Source organism: Oncorhynchus mykiss, chromosome 12 (assembly GCF_057628025.1).
Source record: "Oncorhynchus mykiss isolate SJ-2025 chromosome 12, ASM5762802v1, whole genome shotgun sequence".
Lineage (NCBI taxonomy): Eukaryota > Metazoa > Chordata > Actinopteri > Salmoniformes > Salmonidae > Oncorhynchus > Oncorhynchus mykiss.
Window position 1 is genome coordinate 53,929,337 of NC_143033.1, and position 27,371 is coordinate 53,956,707.

The 27,371-nt window shown below is 41.4% G+C and overlaps 2 protein-coding genes across 6 annotated transcripts in view; one reads left to right on the plus strand and one right to left on the minus strand.

The window, feature by feature from the left end:
• Nucleotides 1-15,502, plus strand: part of LOC110537768 (rho GTPase-activating protein 26) — a 124,986-nt gene extending 109,484 nt beyond the window's left edge. The window contains exons 21-24 of one of the 2 annotated variants that reach the window (XM_036937776.2): nucleotides 11,083-11,118; nucleotides 11,506-11,601; nucleotides 12,427-12,518; nucleotides 14,378-15,502. In XM_036937776.2, the coding sequence (XP_036793671.1) occupies nucleotides 11,083-11,118; nucleotides 11,506-11,601; nucleotides 12,427-12,518; nucleotides 14,378-14,466 (313 nt within the window). In that variant the 3' untranslated portion in view covers nucleotides 14,467-15,502. The remainder of the gene's footprint in view (nucleotides 1-11,082; nucleotides 11,119-11,505; nucleotides 11,602-12,426; nucleotides 12,519-14,377) is intronic. The other variant, XM_036937777.2, reaches the window with a different exon arrangement.
• An 803-nt stretch (nucleotides 15,503-16,305) lies between these two features.
• Nucleotides 16,306-27,371, minus strand: part of LOC110537769 (glucocorticoid receptor) — a 95,343-nt gene continuing 84,277 nt past the window's right edge. For all 4 annotated transcript variants that reach the window (XM_090192760.1, XM_021624141.3, XM_090192761.1 and 1 more), the window contains 3 exons: nucleotides 26,020-26,150; nucleotides 22,842-22,999; nucleotides 16,306-22,299 (listed from right to left, as the gene is read on the minus strand). In XM_090192760.1, coding sequence (XP_090048886.1) covers nucleotides 22,126-22,299; nucleotides 22,842-22,999; nucleotides 26,020-26,150 — 463 coding nt within the window. In that variant the 3' untranslated portion in view covers nucleotides 16,306-22,125. The remainder of the gene's footprint in view (nucleotides 22,300-22,841; nucleotides 23,000-26,019; nucleotides 26,151-27,371) is intronic.

Consider the following 27,371-nt stretch of genomic DNA (forward strand, 5'->3'; position numbering starts at 1 on the left):
TATAGCAGGGAGTTCCAATATGATCATAAAACTACAGGCTGGTTATATTGATAGCTGAGAATGACTGCCCTTAAATTCTCATATTAATCATCTCAGGGATCCTACTTGGAAAAAGTCACAGAGAAGCAATTTCTGGTTTTGCTCATCAATAACCAGTCAATAGACATGAAATCATAAAATTACACTAAAACTGTGTAGGAATCATTAAAGACTTCATAATAACAACCAAAGTGTTAAAAGGAGCGGAGTTGTTCTTTAATAGCAGGCTTTTACATGGTGGCTGAAATGGTCCCTCTTTCAAACCTGTCAATTGACAGTGGTCAAGTCTGGGAAAACCTAGCCATTAGCCAATCAGATCCAATACTACCCTTCAAAGACTGCTTCAAAATAGCCAGGATGCTAGACAGTGAACGGTTATTTTAACACAGCACTTGTTTGACTATACAAACATTTTGATTAGATTTTCTGAATGAAAAGAGACCCTGGAACCTTTAAATCTGATAAGCTGTTTAGCAGTACCATGGCTCAGAAATAGTAATCCTGGTAATGCTAAGAAGTACTAGGAAAAGCTTGCCCCTGACCTCAGTGCAAACCTCAGTAAAGAGGCATACTTAGGGGTCAAAGGTTCAGGCCATCCAAAACAGCCTCTGAAAGTGATACAACTTTTACTAATGCGCCTTCAGTTTCGTCTCGGTCGTCTTTGTAGTTTTATCAGATGGCGGAATTATGATTTTACACAAACCTCAGAAAACCATGTCTGTTTTGGTTAAGTTGAACCTTACAGGTCCTTTGGTTGGCCTCAGCGATGACCCCATGGCAGGGTCAAGGTCTTTTCCTCTGGGGATCTCAGCTGTTATTGTTTCTTCCTCATCTATTATGTTTTATTAGAAGGAGAGCTGTAGAGCAAGGAAGAGAAAAAACAAGTACCTGGTGACTCAGACCTCAAACATTTCCTTTTCTCCCACTCAGCCAGTTGTACACAGAGACATCACTCAACAGGGCCAGTCAAAGGCTCAATAACAGTTGCATAAATTGCCTATTCCCAATAGCTATTCACATAAAAGAAAGAGGTCTGTAAATATGGTTGAATTTAAACAGTGTAGTTATTCCCTCCACAAGGCAATCAAACAAGCAAAATGCCTGTGCAGGGACAAGGTGGAGTCTCAATTCAACGTCTCAGACACGAGACGTATGTGGCAGGGTCTACAGGAAATCACGGACTGCAAAAACAAAAACAGCCACGTCACAGACACCGACGTCACGCTTCCAGACAAACTAAACACCTTTGCCCACTTTGAGGATAATACAGTGCCACCGTCGCGGCTCACTAACAAAGACTGTGCCCCCCCCCCCCCCCCTTCTCCTTCTCCGTGTCTGACATGAGTAAAACATTTAAACTTGTTAACCCTTGCATGGCTGCTGGCCTGGACGGCATCCCTAGCTGTGTCCTCAGAGCATGTGCAGACCAGCTGGCTGGTGTGTTTACGGACATTCAATCGCTCCCTATCCCAGTCTGTTGTCCCCACATGCTTCAAGATGGCTACCATTGTTTCTGTACCCAAGAAGGCAAAGATAACTGAACTAAATTATTACATCCCCGTAGGTAGCACTCACTTCTGTCATCATGAAGTGCTTTGAGAGGCTAATCAAGGATCATATCACTGCTACCTTACCGGCCACCCTAGACCCATTTCAGTTTGCATACCGCCCCAACAGGTCCACAGATGTCACAATCGCCATCACACTGCACACTGCCCTATCCCTTATGGACAACAATAATACCTATGTAAGAATGCTGTTCATTGACTATAGCTCAGCATTGAACACCAGAGTACCCTCCAAGCTCATCATCAAGCTGGAGGCCCTGGGTCTCAACCTCGCCCTGTGCAACTGGGTCTTGGACTTTCTGACGGGCCACCCCCTGGTGGTGAAGTTAGGAAACAACAATATATTAATATGTATAGCCTTAGAAATAAGATTCATGAAATCAATACCTGATCAATAACATCAATAACATCAGATAACATTCATATATTAGCCATTTCTGAGACTCACTTATATAATTAATTTGATGATACAGCAGTAGCAATACAAGGATATAACGTCTATAGAAGAGACAGGAATGCTTATGGGTGAGGTGTTGCTGTATATATTCAGAGCCATATCCCTGTAATGCTTAGATAAGATCATGTGTTATTAAAGTGTTGTGGTTGCAGGTTCACTTGGCACGTCTAAATCATTTTCTTTTGGGGTGTTGCTATAGGCCACCAAGTGCTAACAGTCAGTATCTAAATAATATGTGTAAAATGCTTGATAGTATGTGATGTAAACAAAGAGGTCTACTTTCTTGGGGAACTGAATATTGACTGGTGTTCATCAAGCTGTCTGCTCAAGAGGAAGCTTCTCACTGTAACCAGTGCATGTAATCTGGTTCAGGTTATTAATCAACCTACCAGGGTGTTTACAAACACTACAGGAACAAGATCATCCACATGTATCAATTACATTTTTATTACATTTTTATTAATAAGAACACATTCTTATTTTAACTGCCTTGTCCAACTGTATGATTTGATAGAGCAGTCTGACTGAGTGATGGTAGGCAGCAGCAGGCTTGTTAGCATTCATTCAAACATCACTTTTGTGTGTTTGCCAGCAGCTGTTTATGACTTCAAGCCTATCAACTCCCGAGATTAGGCTGGTGTAACCGATGTGAAATGGCTAGCTAGTTAGAGTGGTGCGCGCTAATAACGTTTCAAACGTCACTCACTCTGAGACTTGGAGTGGTTGTTCCCCTTGCTCTGCATGGGTAACGCTGCTTCGAGGGTGGCTGTTGTCGTTGTGTTCCTGGTTCGAGCCCAGGTAGGAGCGAGGAGAGGGACGGAAGCTATACTTTTACACTGGCAATACTAAAGTGCCTATAAGAACATCCAATAGTCAAAGGTTAATGAAATACAAATGGTATAGAGAGAAATAGCCCTATAATTCCTATAATAACTACAACCTAAAACTTCTTACCTGGGAATTCATATGTTCTCATGTTCTGAGCAAGGAACTTAAACGTTAGCTTTCTTACATGGCACATATTGCACTTTTACTTTCTTCTCCAACACTTTGTTTTTGCATTATTTAAACCAAATTGAACATGTTTCATTATTTATTTGAGGCTAAATTAATTTTATTGATGTATTATATTAAGTTAAAATAAGTGTTCATTTAGTATTGTTGTAATTGTCATTATTACAAATAAAAATAAAAAAATTGTCAGATTAATTGTTATCGGCTTTTTTTGTTCCTCCAATAATCGGCATCGGTATCGGCGTTGAAAAATCATAATCGGTCGACCTCTAGTTACAGTCTTATTCTAAACTGTATTATATTGTTTTTTTCCCCTCATCAATCTATACACAATACCACATAATGACAAAGCAAAAACAGGTTTTTAGAATTTATAATAAAATAAAACCCGGAAATATGACATTTACATAAGTATTCAGACCCTTTACTCAGTACTTTGTTGAATCACCTTTGGCAGCAATTACAGCCTCGAGTCTTCTAGGGTATGACGCTACAAGCTTGGCACACCTGTATTTGGGGAGTTTTTCCCATTCTTCTCTGCAGATCCTCTCAAGCTCTGTCAGGTTGGATCGGGAGCGTTGCGGCACAGCTATTTTCAGGTCTCTCCAGAGATGTTCGATCTGGTTAAAGTCCGGGCTCTGGCTGGGCCACTCAAGGACATTCAGAGACTTGTCCCGAAGCCACTCCTGCATTGTCTTGGATGTGTGCTTAGGGCTGTTGTCCTGTTGGAAGGTGAACCTTCACCTCAGTCTGAGATCCTGAGAGTTTTGGAGCAGGTTTTCATTAAGTGTTTCTGTACTTTGCTCCGTTCATCCGTGCCTTTATCCTGACTAGTCTTCCCATCCTTGCCTTTGAAAACAGCATGATTCTGCCACCACCATGCTTCACCGTAGGGATGGTGCCAGGTTTCCTCCAGACGTGACACTTGGAATTCTAGCCAAAGGGTTCAATCTAGGTTTTATCAGACCGGAGAATCTTGTTTCTCAATGTCTGAGAGTATTTAGGTGCCGTCATGTGCCATTTACTACCATAAAGGCCTGATTGGTGGAGTGCTGCAGAGACGTTTGTCTTTTTGGAAGGTTCTCCCATCTCCACAGAGGAACCCTAGAGCTCTGTCAGAGTGACCATTGGGTTCTTGTTTACCTCCCTGACCAAGATTGCTCAGTTTGGCCAGGCGGCCAGCTCCAGGAAGATTGGTGATTCCAAACGTCTTCCAGTTAAGAATTATGGAAACCACTGTGTTCTTTGAGACCTTAAATTCTGCAGAATCCCTTCCCCAGATATGTGCCTTGACACAATCCTGTCTCGAAGCTCTACGGACAATTCCTTTGAACTAATGGCTTGGTTTTTGCTCTGACATGCACTGTCAACTGTGGGACCTTATATAGACAGGTGTGTTCCTTTCCAAATCATGTTCAATCAATTGAACTTACCACAGGTGGACTCCAATCAGGTTGCAGAAACATTTTAGGATGATCAATGGAAACAGGATGTACCTGAACTCAAGTTTGAGTCTCATAGCAAAGGGTCTGAATACTTATGTAAAAAAGGTATTCCTGTTTTAAAAAATTCATAGATTTGCACAAAATTCTAAAAACCTGTTTTCGCTTTATGAGGTATTGTGTGTAGATTGTTGAATTTTTCTAATTTATTTGATACATTTTATAATAAGGCTGTAATGTAACAAAATGTGGAAAAAGTCAAAGGGTCTGAATGCTTCCCGAAGGCACTGTATTTATTTTTTATTTATTTATGTAATTCTGTTCTTGTCTATTAATATTCTGTATTATGTCATGTTTTATGTGAACCCCAGGAAGAGGAGCTGCTGCTTTTGCAACAGCTAACGGGGATCCTAATAAAATAGCAATACCAAACTCATATTCATATTCATTACTTGCCATTCCAAATAAAGTGAAATATTTTTTTCTCAAATCATTTAAAAGCCAAATTCTTGCCGTAAGTAAATAGGTAAACTGGGATATGACTAAGTAATTAATCAGGGGGATTTTTCTACAAATAGACAGATATTTACTTTTCCATGGTAGCAAGATCCCATCTATTCTTGCAAACTTTCTGTAAAAATATGTTGTAGTATGTTCCTTTATTTCTTTAGGTACATGAATACCGAGTATGTCCACTTCACTGTCAGACCATTTTATCGGTAAACTACATGGTTATGGTTTGATTGTAATCCAGATAGTCTGTGCAGGGATCCAGATTGCGGATTTAAGAGGAAATTTGAGTGGTCAGGCCGACAGTGGACAACACTGTTTAACTTCTCAACAGTATAATACTTTCTGAGAAGTAGCCATTATTTACTATTTTACACCTGGAGTTACTATGCATAACTTTGACCCATTGTATAAGAGATTCTCCAAAATTAAAATAGTCCAGGCATTTATATCTAAATTCTAGACATACTTTATCAAAAGCCTTTTCAAAATCTGCTATGAATACCAGACCTGGTGACCTAGTTTTTTTTATAGTGTTCTATTGTTTCATGTACTTGTCTATATCATCTTCCATGTAAAAAAAATCTATCTGATCAGGATGAATAATATTCAACCACACCTTTTTAATCCTGCTTCACAACTCTGCTTCACAACTCTGAATTGTAAGGGGCCTCCAGCTTTTTGAATTGACTGGATCTTTATACTTACCACATGGATCCTGTTTCAGTGATAGTGAAATCAAACCTGCTTGATGTGTCCATGATAGTTTACCATTTTTATAGGAGTGGTTAAAACATAGTGGATCTTTGCGTTGATCAATGATCCTGAGTGGTGCAGCGGTCTACGGCACTGCATCTCAGTGCAGGAGGTGTCACTACAGTCCCTGGTTCAAATCCAGGCTGTATAACATCTTTGGCCCAGCGTTGTCCAGGGCAGGCCGTCATTGTAAAGAAGAATTTGTTCTTAACTGGCTTGCCTAGTTAAATAAAAAATGTTTTTTTAAAAGTTTCATATACCTCAACTGGTATGCCATCCAGCCCTGGAGTTTTCCCTGGCATAAAGACTGTAATTGCATCAATAAGTTCCTCCTATACAATTTGGCCCTCACACAAGTATTTCTGTACAGATGTTGATTTTACACTATTAGTAATAGAAAACTCCTTACAGTTAACGTCAGTTAGTGGAAATGGAAGAGACTGAAAAGAGAACATATACTTACTATCCATTGGGGTACTAAGAACTGTATTATAATCTCCCAGCATAATAATAGAGTACAAGTCGTGGCCAGAAGTTTTGAGAATGACACAAAATAATCAATGCTTTGAGTTTGTCAGAATTTGTGGGTTTTTGTTTGTCCACCCGCCTCTTTGTCCCAAGTTATCAATGGGATTAAGGTCTGGGGAGTTTCCTGGCCATGCGCCCAAAATATCGATGTTTTGTTCCCCGAGCCACTTAGTTGTCACTTTTGCCTTATGGCAAGGTGCTCCATCATGCTGGAAAAGGCATTGTTCGTCACCAAACTGTTCCTGGATGGTTGGGAGAAGTTGCTCTCGGAGTATGTGTTGGTACCATTCTTTATTCATGGCTGTGTTCTTAGGCAAAATTATGAGTGAGCCCTCTCCCTTGGCTGAGAAGCAACCCCACACATGAATGGCCTCAGGATGCTTTACTGACACAAGACTGATGGTAGCGCTCACCTTGTCTTCCCTGGACAAGCTTTTTTCTGGATGCCCCAAACAATTGGAAAGGGGATTCATCAGAAAAAATGACTTTACCCCAGTCCTCAGCAGTCCAATCCCTGTACGTTTTGCAGAATATCAGTCTGTCCCTGATGTTTTTCCTGGAGAGAAGTGGCTTCTTTGCTGCCCTTCTTGACACCAGGCCATCCTCCAAAGTCTTCAACTTACTGTGCGTGCAGATGCACTCACACCTGCCTGCTGCCATTCCTGAGCAAGCTCTGTACTGGTGGTGCCCCAATCCAGTAGCTGAATCAACTTTAGGAGACGGTCCTGGCTTTTTTTGGACTTTCTTGGGCGCCCTGAAGCCTTCTTCACAACAATTGAACCGCTCTCCTTGAAGTTCTTGATTATCCCATAAATGGTTGATTTAGGTGCAATCTTACTGGCAGCAATATCCTTGCCTGTGAAGCCCTTTTTGTGCAAAGCAATGATGGCGGCACGTGTTTCCTTGCAGGTAACCATGGTTGACAGAGGAAGAACAATGATTCCAAGCACCGTCCTCCTTTTGAATCTTCCAGTCTGTTATTCAAACTCATGACAGAGAGATCTCCAGCCTTGTCCTCGTCAACACACACCTGTGTTAACGAGAGAATCACTGACATGATGTCAGCTGGTCCTTTTGTGGCAGGCCTGAAATGCAGTGGAATTTTTTGGGGGGATTCTGTTCATTTGCATGGCAAAGAGGGGCTTTGTAATTAGTTGCAATTCATCTGATCACTCGTCATAACATTCTGGAGTATACAGTGCCTTGCGAAAGTATTCGGCCCCCTTGAACTTTGCGACCTTTTGCCTCATTTCAGGCTTCAAACATAAAGATATAAAACTGTATTTTTTTGTGAAGAATCAACAACAAGTGGGACACAATCATGAAGTGGAACGACATTTATTGGATATTTCCAACTTTTTTAACAAATCAAAAACTGAAAAATTGGGCGTGCAAAATTATTCAGCCCCCTTAAGTTAATACTTTGTAGCGCCACCTTTTGCTGCGATTACAGCTGTAAGTCGCTTGGGGTATGTCTATCAGTTTTGCACATCGAGAGACTGAAATGTTTTCCCATTCCTCCTTGCAAAACAGCTCGAGCTCAGTGAGGTTGGATGGAGAGCATTTGTGAACAGCAGTTTTCAGTTCTTTCCACAGATTCTCGATTGGATTCAGGTCTGGACTTTGACTTGGCCATTCTAACACCTGGATATGTTTATTTTTGAACCATTCCATTGTAGATTTTGCTTTATGTTTTGGATCATTGTCTTGTTGGAAGACAAATCTCCGTCCCAGTCTCAGGTCTTTTGCAGACTCCATCAGGGTTTCTTCCAGAATGGTCCTGTATTTGGCTCCATCCATCTTTCCATCAATTTTAACCACCTTCCCTGTCCCTGCTGAAGAAAAGCAGGCCCAAACCATGATGCTGCCACCACCATGTTTGACAGTGGGGATGGTGTGTTCAGCTGTGTTGCTTTTACGCCAAACATAACGTTTTGCATTGTTGCCAAAAAGTTCAATTTTGGTTTCATCTGACCAGAGCACCTTCTTCCACATGTTTGGTGTGTCTCCCAGGTGGCTTGTGGCAAACTTTAAACAACACTTTTAATGGATATCTTTAAGAAATGGCTTTCATCTTGCCACTCTTCCATAAAGGCCATATTTGTGCAATATACGACTGATTGTTGTCCTATGGACAGAGTCTCCCACCTCAGCTGTAGATATCTGCAGTTCATCCAGAGTGATCATGGGCCTCTTGGCTGCATCTCTGATCAGTCTTCTTCTTGTATGAGCTAAAAGTTTAGAGGGACGGCCAGGTCTTGGTAGATTTGCAGTGGTCTGATACTCCTTCCATTTCAATATTATCGCTTGCAAAGTGCTCCTTGGGATGTTTAAAGCTTGGGAAATCTTTTTGTATCCAAATCCGGCTTTAAACTTCTTCACAACAGTATCTCGGACCTGCCTGGTGTGTTCCTTGTTCTTCATGATGCTTTCTGCGCTTTTAACGGACCTCTGAGACTATCACAGTGCAGGTGCATTTATACGGAGACTTGATTACACACAGGTGGATTGTATTTATCATCATTAGTCATTTAGGTCAACATTGGATCATTCAGAGATCCTCACTGAACTTCTGGAGAGAGTTTGCTGCACTGAAAGTAAAGGGGCTGAATAATTTTGCACGCCCAATTTTTCAGTTTTTGATTTGTTAAAAAAGTTTGAAATATCCAATAAATGTCGTTCCACTTCATGATTGTGTCCCACTTGTTGTTGATTCTTCACAAAAAAATACAGTTTTATATATTTATGTTTGAAGCCTGAAATGTGGCAAAAGGTCGTAAAGTTCAAGGGGGCCGAATACTTTCGCAAGGCACTGTATGCAAATTGCCATTATACAAACTGAGGCAGCAAACTTTGTGAAAATTTATATTTGTGTCATTCTCAAAACTTTTGGCCACGACTGTAATTTGTCGCTTGTGAGCTCAATAGATGAGTAAATATTCTAGAAGAAGTGTTGGTCATCATTATTTGGACCATATAGATTAATTAACCACCTTTTTTCATCTTCCAATATCATATTTAAAATGATCCACCTTCATTTGAGACTTAGCGGAAAGCACTATATACAGTAGATACAAACCAGTATTATTGCGTTATCAGTGTTGAGATTTTGAATGCTCTGTGTAATGTAGAGCTCATAGATCATAGGAGACCAATGTCTAATGCGGCCACAAATTAACACAGTTTCAGCATTTAGAACCAAGAAGGTTCCAGAGAAATTCCAGTGAGCAGAGTATGACATCTGCACAGTCAACAGAGAGATGGAAACCTCCTGTGTCAAATTAAATACTAGCTTTCAAGTGCATCACTGTACTCTACTCCATAATGTAGCCATAATGGCCCAGTAAAACGAATGGCCAGCAAGGTACTGTAGTGTATTTATCAAAATAAACATGACATCTATTGGTGATTGTATGTCCTGCCATCCCCTTCCTGTGTTCTCCCTATTCATGCAACAAGGCACCCTGAGCAGTAATATCCTGCATTACATTTGACCAGAGGCAGCTGAGTAACCTAGGGGGGTCATTTGTATTTAGTCTGGCAGTGTTGAAACCCCATCGTATAAAGCTCTCTGGGCCTGGCACTATGTAATTTAATGATGTCGAGATTGATGGAGTCTGTGAAAAAAGCGTGGGATCAATTTCATTAAGCCAGCTCAGGGGTAGTGTGCCGCTCTGGGAGGAGGAGGAGAAATGTGCTGCTAGGCTAGAGATATACAGTGGTGTTGAAAGATGCATTCAAAATACACTTTTAAATAAAACATGGTAGACAAATAAAGGGAGAGAGATGTACCTGAATGTACCTGATGTACCTGATTATAAACATGTGTTTAAAATATTTTTTTTAAATGACAAAACAATTGATCTGTACACCTTGGTATGTGATTTAGTGTGTTTGAGTTCATTACAAAATTACTTAATGTCATCACTATGGCAACACTAGCTGGAATCACTGAAGAGGAATCAGTTGCAGCCTATAAATAATGGGATTGATGCGTATGAATTAAATTATCCTGGATTTGTACATCGACGGCCATATATTGGGACCCCATTATATTGGGAACCCCTCCCCTCCCCTGCTCCTTGGTGCACAACCCTCCCCCACCACCTCTCATGTTGGCAATCTTACCAGGGCCCATCCCCATGTCACCGTGATCACTGACGGATGGAGTAGGTTGCATGTCGATATCACACTCCTGTGGAGGGAGGGAGAGAGGGAGAGAGAGAGAGAGAGAGAGAGAGAGAGAATGAATGAATCTCCAGCTCCATTGCTGGGAAGGAGGGATGACTGGGGGGAGAGAGAGGGATGGAGAGATGACTGAGAGGCATAGGGATGATAAACGTTACTATTCTCCACTCTATTTGTATTCTGTTTGGCAGTGGCGCGCGCACGCTCTAACACATACCAACAAACAAACTCTTCATTGAATGGTGACTAGCTCGCAGCCATCTAGCCACATGCCTGCTATGTTGGTGTATCCGTGTGGCCTGGGGCATTTTCACACAGGGCAGATTGGGTCAGTGAGTTTCTGAAGGGTGTTACGTTGCAGCAGGCAAAGCTAGCTATGTGGAAGCTATGTTGAAAGTGTTATTCGTGGTCTGCACTTTTGTCACTGATGGACGTGTTTCTAAATCTGACAGCACATACTGTGTAGAAGCACAGTGCCCATATATTAAATATAGGCTTCAGCCTGCCTTATATAACCACTGTATTCAACTGTAATGTGAAGCAGCATGACTAACTCGATCTCCTCCCTTTGTGACTCCAGGCTGAACCCAAAGAGCCGCACCAGTATCCCAATGAGGTATGGATGTCTTCTTCCCGCCCTTTCGTCACTAACCAATGACGCAAATCCATCACAAATAACACGACAGTTCAGTTATTGCATGAGGCAAGATGTGTCTGTGCAGTCACAATAACACATCACCTAGCATCAGTGTTGCAAGCACTTACCAGTTCCACATTATATATTTTATCACAGATGCCATCAAACTACAACCACTCGAGTGTAGTGGGAATTGTCATCATATAAAACCAACAAAGAACAACCAAATTCCAGCTGATGATTAGTTCCACTTGATGCCTGTATGTGGCCTGTCCAGTTTGCCTCACGTCCCTGCACTCAATACTGGGTATAGCCACTTCATGCTGTCACTGTAGTCATTGTGGCTGTTGTTTGTGTGTCTCTCAGCCCAGCCTCACCGCGCTCCCCCTCCTGGCCGATGTTCTCTGCATCCTCCAGCCCCCAGCCGGCCTCCTCCACCTCCAGTGACTCCTCCCCCATCAGGTGTGTCACCACGACACGCCAACTCTGCCCACCACTCCAGCTTCGCTCGCACCTCCTTGCCCACAATGCTAATTCTGGAGCTTTGCACTGCTGCACTCCCTCCTCTTCTCCCCCACCACCGTGCATGATAACTGACAGTTCCTGATCACTCTGAGGCTTAACCTTTCCACACTATCCTGCCAACTTGAACGGCACTGTACTAGCTCGGATTCATTATTTCCTTCCCAACAAGAAGCCAGCAACTACGGCCGAGGTGTAACCAGGCCCGCAAAGTACAGCTTGAGTCAGCTCAGTAGTGTGAAAATGGTGTTTATTAATGTGGATCAAGGGCTCATCTTTGGTTAATGCACTTTACAGCCAGTCTATCAGGCTTCCAAAGGTTTCTATGCATGTAGCCAGGTAATTCAGATGAACTCCAGATTATAAATACCAGGAGTCGGGTCTAGACAGGTTTAGATTAACCTTGGGCCATTTTTTGGTAGCTGTGTAAATATCTGTCGGGAAATAAGTCTACTGACGTTAACTCTTGCAGCCAGATTTATAGCATAATTCATTGTTGCATTTTGCTTTACAAGGACATAGTTTCTTGTCCAACTATATGAATGTATTTATATGGCCGATGATTATGGGGGGAAAAGTGAATTGTAGGCACACCGAGACTTTCCATACGGGAGCAATGATGATGTTATGAGACACTGACACAGTCGGTGCTTTACCTTTCATTGCTCCCAAGAGATAGTTAGGAGTGGAGGGACACTCAAAGTGCCCAATGTGATATCCTGGTGAGTTGGATTATAACATGTCATTCTCCCTCTCCCTTTTTAGTGTCCCAGGCAGGAAGGCTAGGGCCCTCTACGCCTGCAAGGCGGAGCACATCTCTGAGCTCTCGTTCATCGCAGGGACCGTCTTTGAAAATGGTGAGTATGGACCAGTGTGACTGTTATCTAAAAGACAAATGTGGGATGGTATTATTCTAAAACCTTACATTGATTGGTCAGAGGAGAAATTAACCATGGGTTTTCGGCTGGCCTGCAATGTGAGTATTCCTCCCTCCTCTTCTTCATCCTCCCTGGTACGAGTGTGTGGTGGTGGAGGAGCAGCAGCAAGGAGGCTTGTCATTACCTTGCCTTACCTTTTTTTAATCTTCTACAGGGATGAATCTGATCCTAGCCAGGCTTCCAGGGTCCAGTGATCCACTCGTACCTTATCTTAATCGTCCCGCAACCACAGCCTTATTTACACTGACCCACGCCTCTGTCTTAATTTCCACCCCCCCAATTGTTCTTATGAAAACCACATTAAAATAATATTAAAGCTAGCTGAGGAGGAGAAATGTGCCTCTCACCAATTAGAATGACATTTACCGTAGACAGAGCTGCAATTTGAGCGAGTAGGGTTATAGATGAAAATAGTTCTTTTGATTTTATGAAATACACTGTGTGAATGTCAAAACCCAGTGTAGCCCGTCTTCACAGGTCTCTTAGTACCAGAAGGATTATAGTGTATATCTGGTTGTGTCCAGGGTCTTATGCTTAGGGAACAGCAGAGTTTAGCAGCGTGGGAATCAGCCACACACCCACCCAGGTTGCTGAGGTGCAGGAAGAAAGATGAAAAAAATGATTGAATGAGGCCCTGGTCAAAATTAGTGCACTATATAGGGCAGGGGCTGGCAACAGGTGTCAAAACCAGGTCAAAACCAGCCCATGAGAGATTTTAGTTTTGGGGCAAAAGATAAATAAAAATGAATTTCATTTAGTAAATCTGTTCACCAAGTATTCCTACAAATAAAAATAGATATGTGATCGTGTCTCAATGTAATCAAGGTATGACATTGTTATTTTCAAATACAAATACATACTGTATGTTCCGGCCCCCCGACAAAAATTGTCCCGCGGCTGAATCTAGTTGCCTACCCCTGATATTGGGAATAGGGTCCCATTTGGTGCACACCCTAGGTCCATAGCTCTTGGGAGGGTTTGCTGAAGCCTTCCTAGCTACAGTTCCTAGCTACCAAAACAAGACTAGGGGCTCTATTCAATCCGTATCGTGGAAATTCCACATTACAGTATGATTGAAATTTAAAGGCAATGTTCCCACATTAGCGGTGACTGCATTCACGGCAAATGCTGCAGATGTCGGCTCAATAGGAAATGACTTTTACATTTCTGTAACTCTTCAGCGATACATATTGAATAGAGCCCTATGTTATTCAAGACCTAATCGAGAGTTTACACATTCATTTGTTTGCAAAAGTTCTCTTAACTCTGAGTAACCTGTCATTTATCAGTCCCCATATTTGATTTGTTCAAAATGTTTTTGAAAAAATATATATCGAAAACACAGGCTAAATGGACTGAGACATTTACAATTTGAATTACCCCTTGAAGTACTTTAAGTTGTCATTTCAATGACCCCTTGTGTAAATTCTATCTATAGCCAGCCCGATATGGCTCTTCAGGTTTCACACATCATACTTGCTTGGGTTATTTCAGGAAGAGGGTGGCTTGGGGTCTCAGTGCTGCTAGGGGTCACAGTTGTACACTGGGGTCTTGTTCATCCTATACCGCCTTCACAAAAAGGTACGCAGCAGTGTGTGTTGCCCCATCTCCCGTTCTTCCCAAAGCCACCAGAGTGCAACCATCCCAGCTGTCAGTAGCCACTCACCATATGGATCTCTGCTTTCAAATGGGGACTATCTAAATGTCCTGTTGAATAACGCAAGGCAGTTAACTGTTGAGAACAGCTAAGCTATGTGCATCTGTCTCTGGTCCCTTAGTTCATCCCTCGAGGGAGCCTGGCTGGCTGGAAGGCATCCTAGACGGCAGGAAGGGCCTGATTCCAGAGAACTACGTGGAGTTTCTGTAGCCCTGGACCAGGACTGTACTGGACTGGGGAGACCACGCAGTTGCACTGTGCCCCTACAACTTATTGGAAGAGTCTGGAGCACAGAGCGCTTCCTGCTGTGCATGGTCATGAACCTGGAATTCAGCAGCAGACTGATGTGTGTGCGTGCGTGCATGCATGATGCATGAGATGCATTGAGTTGTTGCGACGTAGGCTCATTCCCATAGTCAGACAGTCCTTGTGTCATTAAAATGCACTGCCACTTCTTTTAGCGTCTTCTATTATCAGTTGGGAGGGACTTCGGAAGACGTTTTAGTTTTGGGATACGAAAAGGGGAAAAGTTCACTCTGCAGCCCTACTTCTCTTCCAGTGTACAGTACGGTCTGTAGGAATGAAGATGATTGTGTAGGGAGCTTTCATCTCTAAATGATGGGGAGTGTTTTTCAGTGAATACTGCTATAAATGTGAGCACTTGCTGCCTTGCCCGGTATTCCCCTAGACAAGACAGAACACAACTGCTGTTTACCTACCTGCACATTATAGAGGTGGGAGCATCCTGAATGTCTTTCCTCCCTGTTCGACAGATTTTGTAATAGCTCTTTTTTTTTGCTCAGAACTACTAGGTGAAATTGTCTCGATAAACCTGGAAAGGAAGTTAACCGAACTGTTTTCATTTAGGACAATAACATTTTTTTAGTATTTTTTTCTTTCATTTCTTAACATGTATATAAAATGGGGAGTGTTTTGTGAAACTAGACTACTTTGTTCATATGTAAGCCTTGTATTTATAATAATTTTCAAAGATGAGATCCTGAACTGTATTCTTTTGGGGTGTAATAACATTTGTAAATACATGACATTTGATAAGATCACATTTTTTAACTAGCAAATTTTATATTTTGTATTGTAGCATACTAAGTTAATTTTAGCATCTCAGTTGCTAAATTTGTCGTCATTTGGTTCATGGCCATTGGGAGCTTTAATATTCTTTCTGATCAAATAAATCATGAACAAGGTTGTACAGAATTTCATCTATTAAAGATAAACAAACTGGCAATGCTGTCCTAGTTTCTTCAAGTCTCGGTGCCTTGGATTTTATAGACCTGTTCTGAGTAATGCTAACCCTACTTCATACAACGGGTGGGTCTTATCATGAATGCTGAATGGTTAAAAACACATTCCAGCCGGCGTCTACTCAACAAGTTACCACCAGCTAAATCTATGACATTGAAATGCCTATTTACTCTGTTCCATCTGATTGCGCATACTGTCTCATCATCCCAGCCAGGCAATTTATATACTAGATCTACACTGTAAAAAGCATCTAGACATTATCACCCATTTATTTTAGAAAAGCATTTGATTTTCAGGAGATTTGTATTAACCTTTCTGTCTGTCTCGCTGACATGTGCAACATTGTTTCAATATTGAAATTCGATCTCCAGCTATCGCAAGACACACCTGGGCCATATTCATTAGGCACCAAACAGAACAAAACGGACTACGGGCTCGATTCAATAGCACGATTGAAATGTAAAGGTCATTTTCAATTGAGCTGATATGCAGCATTTACGGGGAACGCAGTTTAAATTTCAATCGTGCTATACCGCAGATCTTCCTCGATATGGTTTGAATCAAGCCCTACAACAGGGAGGGACCACCTGAAGATGTTCAATAGGAACCCCCAACCCCCCCCCAAAAAAATTGTTGGGTTGCAAAATGTTGATTCAGTGATATGGAAATTGTACTTTTTTCCAGCTCTTTTTGACTTTTATGTACATCTGACGCATTTGATGTCATCCAGCACAGTTAAGAAAAATTGTCATCCATCAAGACATATTTGGAGACCTTAGAAATTACTTGTGAATGAGAAACCTTTTATTTTAGATTTATATGGAGAAACAACTGATAACCATCGGAGGTCATGAAGCGAAGCTAGAGCACCCAACCAAAGAACTACACAGATATTTTAGTCAGGAGAAAATATCGACATTGACTACAGAAGAGGTGTAATACAGAGGTAATACATATATATTTTTTTTAAACAAATACACAACATATATTCTTTACATTGGATTACATTTACAGAACTGAAATACGAACAGACTTTAATGAAAGCCATATACCAGTGAAATATGATCTGCCCTTAATCTTTAAAGATAAAATTTGTATGTATTTTATACAGAAAATAGACTTTATCAACTAGTATGAAGTTGAAACGAGGTAGTGAATGAACATTATAGATTATTTTAGGCAGTTTGTGGTGCGTAGACCAGGAAATTAGGAAAGTCAAAGACTGAGTGACAACCTTCCTCATTTCCTATTCATTATGAAACGTGGTAGTGCAAATTCTCTCCGGTAGATTACGTTCAAACACAGTTTTTACCTAAAAAAAACAACAACAAAAAAAAACATTCGAAGCGACTGGTTAATTCTCACAGCAATATACAAAAGACCAAAGCCTAGACCATTACAAAATATTTAAAAATAAAATAATAAGCACTATAATTGGATAATAAGTGCCACTGTAAATGTAACTGCTCGAATACTTATGTTCTCTCTGCTTTGGTCACTCTGTTGTACTATACAAAATATACTCCAGTCCCTCTTCCCCTCCCAATATCCTGATTTTCTAATTTCCTAAAACACAGTGCTTTCATAGTCTTTCCCATTGATTTATATAATTTATAGTTACTTACAAGTCAGACATGTTTTAACACTGTCTAAGTACATATGCAATACATCCATCTTTGTCAATCACAAACCAACAAACAGAAAAATAAAATAATGACCGTCTTACTCATCCAATGTACAAAAATATTGAGTAGAATTATTCATATCAAAGAGGATCAAACTGATATTGAAAATATTGTATTTTTTAAAAGAAACCCATTTTCTAAAGCATCGATAGTTAAGTTGTCCTGAATTTGAACCCAATTTTTATGGCTCTTGGTCTCCCTTTCTCAAGGCTTTAAGTCTAGCATTTTTTTTTTTTAAAGATAGGAATATACAGGTATGTAAAAATGTTCTGTCAAAAGTTGTCATGAAAAATGTTATAATCAACAAACTGCTTCACTTTCATGAGATATGTTATGCTACTGTATGTACATTATGGCAATGCAGTGATCATTAGGATGTGATCAAGCTGGTTTGTCCAATTGAAAACCAGAACTGAGACAAAGTCCTCTGTAAAACTTGTATGAGAAAGTAAGCCAAAATATGTCAACCCCCCCAGAATCCATGATAAACACATAAAGGGAACACCAGGGGATCCGTCTCACATGGTCATTCCATCACCCTGACTGAGAAGAATGGTTGAGCTAGTCAGCCTACATGGCTACCATTTTGTGTTTGTTAACTAACCTGGCCTAATGATTATGGAGGAACTTTGAATGAAACACAATACTTGTAGCAATGTTCCTGCACTTGCACTCCACAAGTCATTTTACTTGTATGTCCTTGGTTTTCACATGGCATAAGCTGGTGTGTGTGGCGAGTACATCAAAGGAGATAATTACTTCTACACTATATATACAAATGTATGTGGACACCCCTTGAAATTAGTGGCTATTTCAGCCACACCCGTTGCGGGCAGGTGTATAAAATCGAGCACACAGCCATGCAATCTCCATAGACAAACATCGACAGTAGAATGGCCTTAGTGAAGAGCTCAGTGACTTTCACCGTGGCACCATCATAGGATGCCACCTTTCCGACAAGTCAGTTCGTCAAATTTCTGCCCTGCTAGAGTTGCCCATGTTAAGTGCTGTTATTGTGAAGTGGAAACGTCTAGGAGCAACAACAGCTCGGCCGCAAAGTGGTAAGCCACACAAGCTCACAGAACGGGACCGCCAAGTGCTGAAGTGCGTAAGCATCTGTCCTGGGCTGCAACACTCTCACTACAGTTCCTAGCTGCCTCTGGAAGCAACATCAGCACAAGATCTTGTGAATAACAATAATTCATTATATTCCCCATTAGCTGGTGTAGTTACATTTTCTTTGCAATATTCCTTTCACAAATTAGCACTCTGAAGTATAGAATAACACAGTGCCTTGCAAAAGTACTCATCCCCCTTGGCATTTGTCCTATTTTGTTGCATTACAACCTGTAACTTAAATTGATTTGTATTTGGATTTCATATAATGGACATACACAAAATAGTCAAAATTGGTGAACTGAAATGAAAATAAATAAAAACAGAAAAGTGGTGTGTGCATATGTATTCACCCCCTTTGCTAGGAAGCCCCTAAATAAGATCTGGTGCAACCAATTACCTTCAGAAGTCACATAATTAGTTAGATAAAGTCCACCTGTGTACAATCTAAGTGTCACATGATCTGAGTAGATATACACCAATTCTGAAAGGCCCCAGACTCTGCAACACCACTAAGCAAGGGGCACCACCAAGCACCATGAAGACCAAGGAGCTCTCCAAACAGGTCAGGGACAAAGTTGTGGAGACGTACAGATCAGGGTTGGGTTATAAAAAAATATCAGAAACTTTCAACATCCCACAGAGCACCATTAAATCCATTATTAAAAAATGGAAATAATATGACACCACAACAAACCTGCCAAGAGAGGGCTACCCACCAAAACTCATGGACCAGGCAATGAGGGCATTAATCAGAGGCAACAAAGAGCAAAGATAACCCTGAAGGAGCTGGAAAGTTCTACAGCGGAGATTGGAGTATCTGTCCATAGGACCACTTTAAGCCATATACTCCACAGAGCTGGGCTTTACGGAAGAGTGGCCAGAAAAAAGCAATTGCTTAAAGAAGAAAAATAAGCAAAAACGTTTGGTGTTCGCAAAAGGCATATGGGAGACTCCCCAAACATATGGAAGAAGGTACTCTGGTCAGATGAGACTAAAATTGAGCTTTTTGGCCATCAAGGAAAATGCTATGTCTGGTGCAAACCCAACACCTCACATCATCCTGAGAACACCATTCTGTGGGGATGTTTTTCATCAGCAGGGACTGGGAAATTGTTCAGAATTGAAGGAATGATGGATAGCGCTAAATACAGGGAAATTCTTTTTATTTTATTTTAATTTTACCCCTTTTTCTCCCCAATTTCGTGGTATCCAATTGTTGTAGTAGCTACTATCTTGTCTCATTGCTACAACTCCCGTACGGGCTCGGGAGAGACGAAGGTTGAATGTCATGCGTCCTCCGATACACAACCCAACCAGCCGTACTGCTTCTTAACACAGCGCGCATCCAACCCGGAAGCCAGCCGCACCAATGTGTCGGAGGCTACACCGTGCACCTGGCAACCTTGGCTAGCGCGCACTGCGCCCGGCCCGCCACAGGAGTCGCTGGTGCGCGATGAGACCTCCCGGTCGCGGCCGGTTACGACAGAGCCTGGGCGCGAACCCAGGGACTCTGATGGCACAGCCCTTAACCACTGCGCCACCCGGGAGGCCTACAGGGAAATTCTTGAAGGAAACCTGTTTCAGTCTTTCAGAGATTTGAGACCGGGACGGAGGTTCACCTTCCAGCAGGACAATGACCCTAAGCATACTGCTAAAGCAACACTCAAGTGGTTTAATGGAAAACATTTACATTTCTTGGAATGGCCTAGTCAAAGCCCAGACCTCAATCTAATTGAGAATCTGTGGTATTGGTTAAAGTTAAAGATTGCTGTTAGAGTTAAAGATTGCTGTAAACCAGCAGAAGTCATCCAACTAGAAGGAGCTATAGCAGTTTTGCCTTGAAGAATGGGCAAAATCCCAGTGGCTAGATGTGCCAAGCTTAGAGAGACATACCCCAAGAGACTGGGGTATGACTGGGGACTGTAATTGCTGCAAAAGGTGGCTCTACAAAGTATTGATTTTGGGGGTTGAATAGTTATGCACACGCATAAGTGTGTTTTTTCAGTTTTCAGTTTTTTTGTTGTATTTCTTGTTTGCTTCACAATACAAAATATTTTGGATCTTCAAAGTGGTAGGCAAGTTGTGTAAATCAAATGATACAACCCCCCCCAAAATCTATTTTAATTCCCGGTTGTATGGCAACAAAATAGGAAAAATGCCAAGGGGGTGAAAACTTTTGCGAACCACTGTAACGATGTTATGTCAACTAATGTGAAAGCCCCGCTAAATAAATTCTGTGTAACAATTACACAGTTCTGCTGTTTATCCATTTCATATTTTGAATAAAAATTGAGAAATTGCAGTTTGGCACTAGAATAATACATACAGGTGACTTTTAAACCATCATGATGATGCAAAATGCAATATCATGATGATGATGATGTGGCAAGTGACACGTTGCTTCTTGAAAATCCTACATCTTGAAAACTTGACTGGTGACAAACTTGACTGGTGACATTTTTGGACTGTTTCAACAGTAGACCAATGAAAAAAATATCACTTGAGTGGATTTTTCTTTTAAGCATGGGCAATTTAACAATTTGTTTGCAACTCCCAGAGAATAGTGACTGTGCGTATGCTCTCTAAAATTCAGCTTGACGGATCATATAAAAAATAGATACATACGTTTTAATATCATATGAACAAACAAACGTGTTCAGGCCGTTTCCTTTCTGCGCTCTCTCACTCACACATACACACCAATCATATGATCATTAGCCAATTCTGCAAACTCCCATCCCATCTCCCTAGCCCAATGCTGCCATTTTCATTTAACTCGCAAATCATGGATGGTTTTAAGATGGAGTCTTGATTTTATCATGAAGACATGATTTATCATGAAGTTGATCTGATCTTTTTTTATGATTATGATATACTACTGGGTTTCCCAAACTCGGTCCTGGGGTCCTCTCTGGGTGCACATTTAGTTTTTTTGCTCTTGCACTACACCGCTGATTGGAATAGTCAAAGCTTCATGATGAGTTGGTTATTTGAACCAGCTGTGTATTCCTGGGGCAAAAAACTAAACTTGGACCCAGGGGGGCCCATTACTGACTTTGGGGAACCCTGATATATTGTCTGTGACATACGCTCAGACATGGGCAGGAACCTTCTATTCAACCTAATGTTTGAGCATAACAACTGCTGTGAGGTTGCAGAGAATGGAATTGAACATATTGTTGGTTTTATTATTTACTGTACACTTCACTTCTGGGGATCATTTAACTGCAGGGATCATTTAACTACACATTTTAGAAAATAAACATGGTTGCTTAGAAAGAGAACAGACACAAATACATACAAAGGTGTTTATATTAAATTCCTATGCAAAATACTTGCATTTGACAGTTTGAGAAAAATGGCTATGGAAAGCTTGTAAAGCTAAAAAAAAAAAGGCACGTTTTCCCTTTTCTGATATTCTTGCGTAAACGTTTCAGCGGTCTGTGCATGCATTAAATCAATAGAAAATATTCCTTTCTCTTTTTGTTGTTAAAATTTGATTCCTCCAATCTCACAATGATCAAGTCTTTTGAAGGGATTCACGGTCTAAATGCGATTCCAGAAGAGTTGAATCCTTGTTTCATCCAGAAGGGTCAGTTAGTTTGTTGCCATGTCACTCATGGTCAGTGTCAATCTTGCACTCCTGTTCTCTCTCTTTTTCACATTCTCTATCCACCCAAGTCCTCTGGGAACCGATTTGAGGGCACACTCTCACTACATTAATCCGTACTGGTAGGGGACCTGGTGGGACGTCTGCAGGGAAAACAGGTGGGTCTGGCTGGCGAGAGGGGAGGCTGGGGTTTTAAGGCATTGTGTCATGGTTTAAGGCATGATGAAACAGAAGCGGCTTGACACTCCCATCTTTGAATTTTGGTATCTGGTTGCTGATGATCTCGGCCAGCATCTCAGGGAACTCCACACTAAGGGATTTATTCACAAAAGTGTAGAAGCAGATCTGCAGGAGGCCCCCCACCATCTGTGGAAACAACCAGGTATTTTTTTTTAGAGGTCTTTCACTAAGAGCACAATGGCAACAACAGAGCAACATGCCAGGGTGCGTAGCTACAGTTTGGTACAGCACACACTATGTCAAACCACTCATTGATGCCATGATGAACAACTTTGATATTGATAGCATAGCTGGAAAATTAAGCTTGTAATACATTCTAACGGTCTCATCTCTAACTCAAGAGGTTCACAAATACACACACACACACAAAAAAACAGTCTTGCTTGCTCTTAATACATATTGGATCTCTAACAGGTATTCAAGTCACACTCTTCCAGACTTGACTCCCTGATATAAGGTACTCGAACCAAGAGGAAACAGGTTTATTTATTGGTATGCTGACAAGTAGAAGAGGTGATGAGTATGCATGTACGCTCATTCATTTAATTTTTCTTTGTGTTTATTAAGCCAGGATAGTCCCGGGTTCCATAACTACCTGGAAAACGTCGGCAAGTGTTACTGAGTGTTGCTGAATGCTGTTGTGTGGGAGCAGGTGGGCTCAGACTCACCTCCTGCATGGAGTCCAGTAACTTAGTGAGTTGGTAGAACCTCTGCCAGTTCTGGCTGGAGTTCTCTTCCCGCTTGACGATGGCCTTCCCCAGCTCCTTGATGTAGGTCATGCGGATCTCATCAAACACAGCCTGGCTCTTCAATCCATCCTTTGGTACTGTGGGGGGGGAACAAGCAAAGGAGGGGTTCAAGCAGACATAACATTTTACTCATCGTGCATGATTTGTTTTAGTGGGCAATGTACGTCAATATAGTCCTCACGTCTCCGTCGTTAAAAAAAGGCATAATAAAGAGTTTCGGATGTCAAGGACGCAATCTCACTCAGTCAACCAATATTTACACAATAGAAACTCGGACATTCAGTTAGGTTAGGCCAGGAAGGAGTCTTTCAGTTTTTACCCAGAGAGTCTCCCAGTCTGAAAACTGCTCGTAATCCTGCCACTAACGTCTCGCCACTACAGTCTCATACAAACCACCCTCTGTCCCATCACAACCACACTTAGGTATATGGAAAATATGCAAAACCACAGGTAACAATGGGTTTTATGAGGCCCCATTCTTCCCTGATGAGAGCCAGATGAAGGATCTACCCTGGACTGAAGGGTTCTGGGATCTTGGACTTGGGCCCAGGCAAAACTGCACTCAATGGACAGGAGATTATGCAAAACAACACAGGAGGTAAAAGGTAAAATACTCTCCAATTGTCTTATCAGATGAGAGATACAAACTGGCTTTCCCCTGTATACTTTTCTGGTTTCGATGTAGCTAGTGATGTATTTTTTCAAACATGAAAGAGAAGGATTTTATGCCTCCAGTCTAGAATAACTGACAAATGACTATTTACAAATGGTGCAACGGATCACAAAACTCACGGTTCGGATCACGGTTTTGAGTCACGTATCGGATCATTTTTCGGATCAGCCCCCCACCACCAAAAAGTGAGACAAATATAACTTTGCTTTCCATTTATTACTTAAAGAACACTTAAAGCAAGAAACTTTTCAATGTTTAAATAAAATATTAAAATAAAATATTCAATGCGCAATTGTTAAATTAAAGTGCAATATGAGGCATGATACCTTTGAACAATAGTGAATGAAATCCTTGTTTTCAGAGGTAGGATCATGGACACAGACGTTGTAGTTCCAGTGCTCAATAGGGTTGTAACCGTTTTGAGGGGTTTGAGCGCCTGGAGGACCTCCTCTGCCACTTTCACGTCATCATCAGACAAGGTGACGATGTCTTCATTTTTTTTTCAGGGTGTTGTCTGTCAGTGCAGCGTATACAGCTGCCTGCTGCTCAAGATAGCGCTCCAACATGTCATCTTGTTGTGACATCGTGTATGAGCTTGTGGGTCGGTAGCTGTAGCATTTCTTGCTTGGTCTTGGAAAAATAAACCACCTTCCTGATCCTCCCAAGGAGGTGGTCCATCTGGTTCATTGAGATTCCCCTTCGGGATGCTAAATTGATCACACGTGCAAAGCAAGCTACCTGTGGCACCAGTCCAGCTTCTATCACTGCACTTACTTGGTTCTTGGCATTATCTGTGGTGGTTGGGATATTGCTATTGGGCCTCTCTAGCTTCCACTCTGCTCCTAGCAGTACCTGCGCCAGATTTGTGCCTGTGTGACTCTCATAGGAGGGGGCGTGTCTGTAGCACCGGACTTCGCATCTGCCACTCCTCTGTGGTGTAGTGAGCAGTCACAGTCACGTAGCTTTCCGTTGCCCTGGAGGTCCACCCGTCTGTGGTGAGGGCAACAGAGGATGCCCTGGATAATTATTTGCCAATTTTGATATTTTCCTTTTCATAAAGATCGGGCACAATCTTCATACTGAAGCGAGGGGATTTCGTAGCGTGGCTCAAGCACTTTCACCATATTTTTAAACCCTTTGTTTTCCACAACAGAGTATGGCCTCATGTCTGCAGTGATAAACATCCCAATAGATTTGGTGATGGCATTAACCTGGTCTGATCATGCAGCAAAGGGCTGCTTAAATGCCGTGGTGAGAAGTTATTGTCTCTTGGCTGAGTTGGCTCCAGTCACTGACACACCAGGGTGATGACGCTTTAAATGTGTGGCCTGCTCAATGTATTTCCATGATCATACGGCTTTGTTGTGGCACTATGCCTATACACCGTAATGGTGTTGTCCACCCCCCTTCTTCCGTCATCATATTTGACGGGGAAGCCAAAATGCTCCCATACATGAGACTTAAATGAAGCGGGAGGCTTTTCCAGTTCTTCAGCTCCTCCGCTAGCCATGTCTGTCACTGCTCTTTTGTCTTCTTTGCTTTTTGCAACGAGACTTTCCAGGATAGATTCTTTGGGATTCAACATGCCCTGTTCACGTGAACAGTACACACAACTTCAGGCTTCAGAGTAAAACACAGCACGCATCTGTCTTTATATTTTCACTGCAACTCTGCATCGGCAGTAAAACTGTATTTCACACACTGATGGTTAAACTTTGCAATTGATCCGCGGTTCATGGATCAACTCCGGTCCGTTACACCACTACTATTTACAATACTAACAGGAGAGAGGACTGCATGTAGGTCTATAATAGCAGGCAATACGTCTACATCGATCAAAAGTGGTCACCTGGCGTATTTCTTTTACCTTTCTGGTTGGAATTCTGTTGATAACATTATCGATGAGCCAATCAAAATAAAACACTTGAAAACGTGTACATTCTGTCCTGGTTGGAAATAAAATCAAGGAAGATTGCTCACTGGTTTTAAAAAAAAGCACAGCTCTGCATGTAAATGTAATTTTCATTTCCTTAGGAAGCAATCAAAACACACTAAGTGTGTGCGCTTTCCAAAACCACTCATTTTGAGTAATTTGAAAGGCATAAAATCGTTTTTTCCCACAGTCAACAATGTTGCAATAAATAGTATCTTCTGCTTAAATATGGTTTTGTAATGGCTTGTCACGCTGGGAGTTTTTTCCCCCACCTGAGGCCTCATTTGTACAAAGCTCATTCAAAAGCTTCAGTTTGTCTGGTTTCCCTCCTCTTTTTCTTTTCTCCACTTATTTTTGAACACATCTGAGAAGTCAGGAAAATGTGTTCTGCTTTTCTCCAGCAAACTGCATCGGACGGCCATAATGAATAAGTGTTTTAATCTATGGATTCATTTATGTTATTTAAGATTTGAAATGTAAATATGTTATACCTGTGCTGAGCAGCAGCAGGACTTTCATACACAGGTACTCGTCGTAGGACACCTGCAACCTCACAAACTCAGTGGAGATCTTCAGCATCTGCTCACACTGGTCGGTCATATAGGGCAGCTTCATCCTCTCACTGAGACACACACACACACAAAGTGACAGTTATAATCAGACCAACACCCCGTTTCACTCTCTGCAATTCACATAGTGTATAATGACAGTGACAGTTATGCCTATAATACTGCTGAAGATACAGAGTGTTGTGAACCTGTGCTAAGAAATCAGCCATAATAGAATGTACAGGATTTCCCCACCCAAGTCTACTTTTTACCGGACCCATTTTATTGTGTTACAAAGTGGGATTAAAATGGATTTGTCATTTTTTGTCAATGATCTACAAAAATACACTAATGTCAAAGTGGAATACCATTTGTACTTTTTTTTTTAAATTAAATGAAGAATAAAACACTAATAGAACTTGATTAGGTAAGTGTTCATCCCCTGAGTCAATACATGTTAGAAACACCTTTGGCAGTCTTCTTGGGAAAAGAGCTTTCTCTGCACACCTGTATGGTGCAATATTTTCTCAATATTCTTTTCAAAATTCTTCAAGCTGTCAAGTTGTTGGGATTCATGGCTAGACAGCAATCTTCTATTCTTATCATAGATTTTCAAGCAGATTTAAGTCAAAACTGTAACTTGTCCACTCAGGAAGATTCACTGTCTTCTCGGTAAGCAACTTCACTCTAGATCTGGCTTTTGTGTTTAATGTTATTATCCTGCTGAAAGGTGAATTCCTTTCCCAGTGTCTGGTGTAAAGCAAACTGAAGCAGGTTTTCCTTTAGAATTTTGCCTGCGCTTAGCTCCATCTGGTTTCTTTTCATCCTGAAAAACTCCCCAGTCTTTGCCGATGTCAAGCATACCCATACCATGATGCAGCCTCCACCATACTTGAAAATGAGGAGGCAGTTACTCAGTTATGTATTGTGTTTTCCCTAAACATAAGGCTTTGCATTTAGGCCAAAAAGTGTATTCCTTTGATATGTTTTTTTGTTTGTTGTTGCAGTATTACTGTAGTGTCTTGTTGTTTGTAATATTTGTTTTCTATATATTTGTATTTTTTCCACACTGTAATTTACGTCATTGATCCATCCTCAGTTTTCTCCCATCACGGCCATTGAACTCTGTAGCTGGTTTAAAAATCACCAATGGCCTCATGGTAACATCCCTAAGCAGTTTCCTTCCTGTCCTGCAGCTCATTTCAGGAAAACGACTGCATCTGATGTGTCTGGATGATTTAATACTTCATCCACAGCAGAATTATTAACTTAATGACTAAAGACATTATATGTCT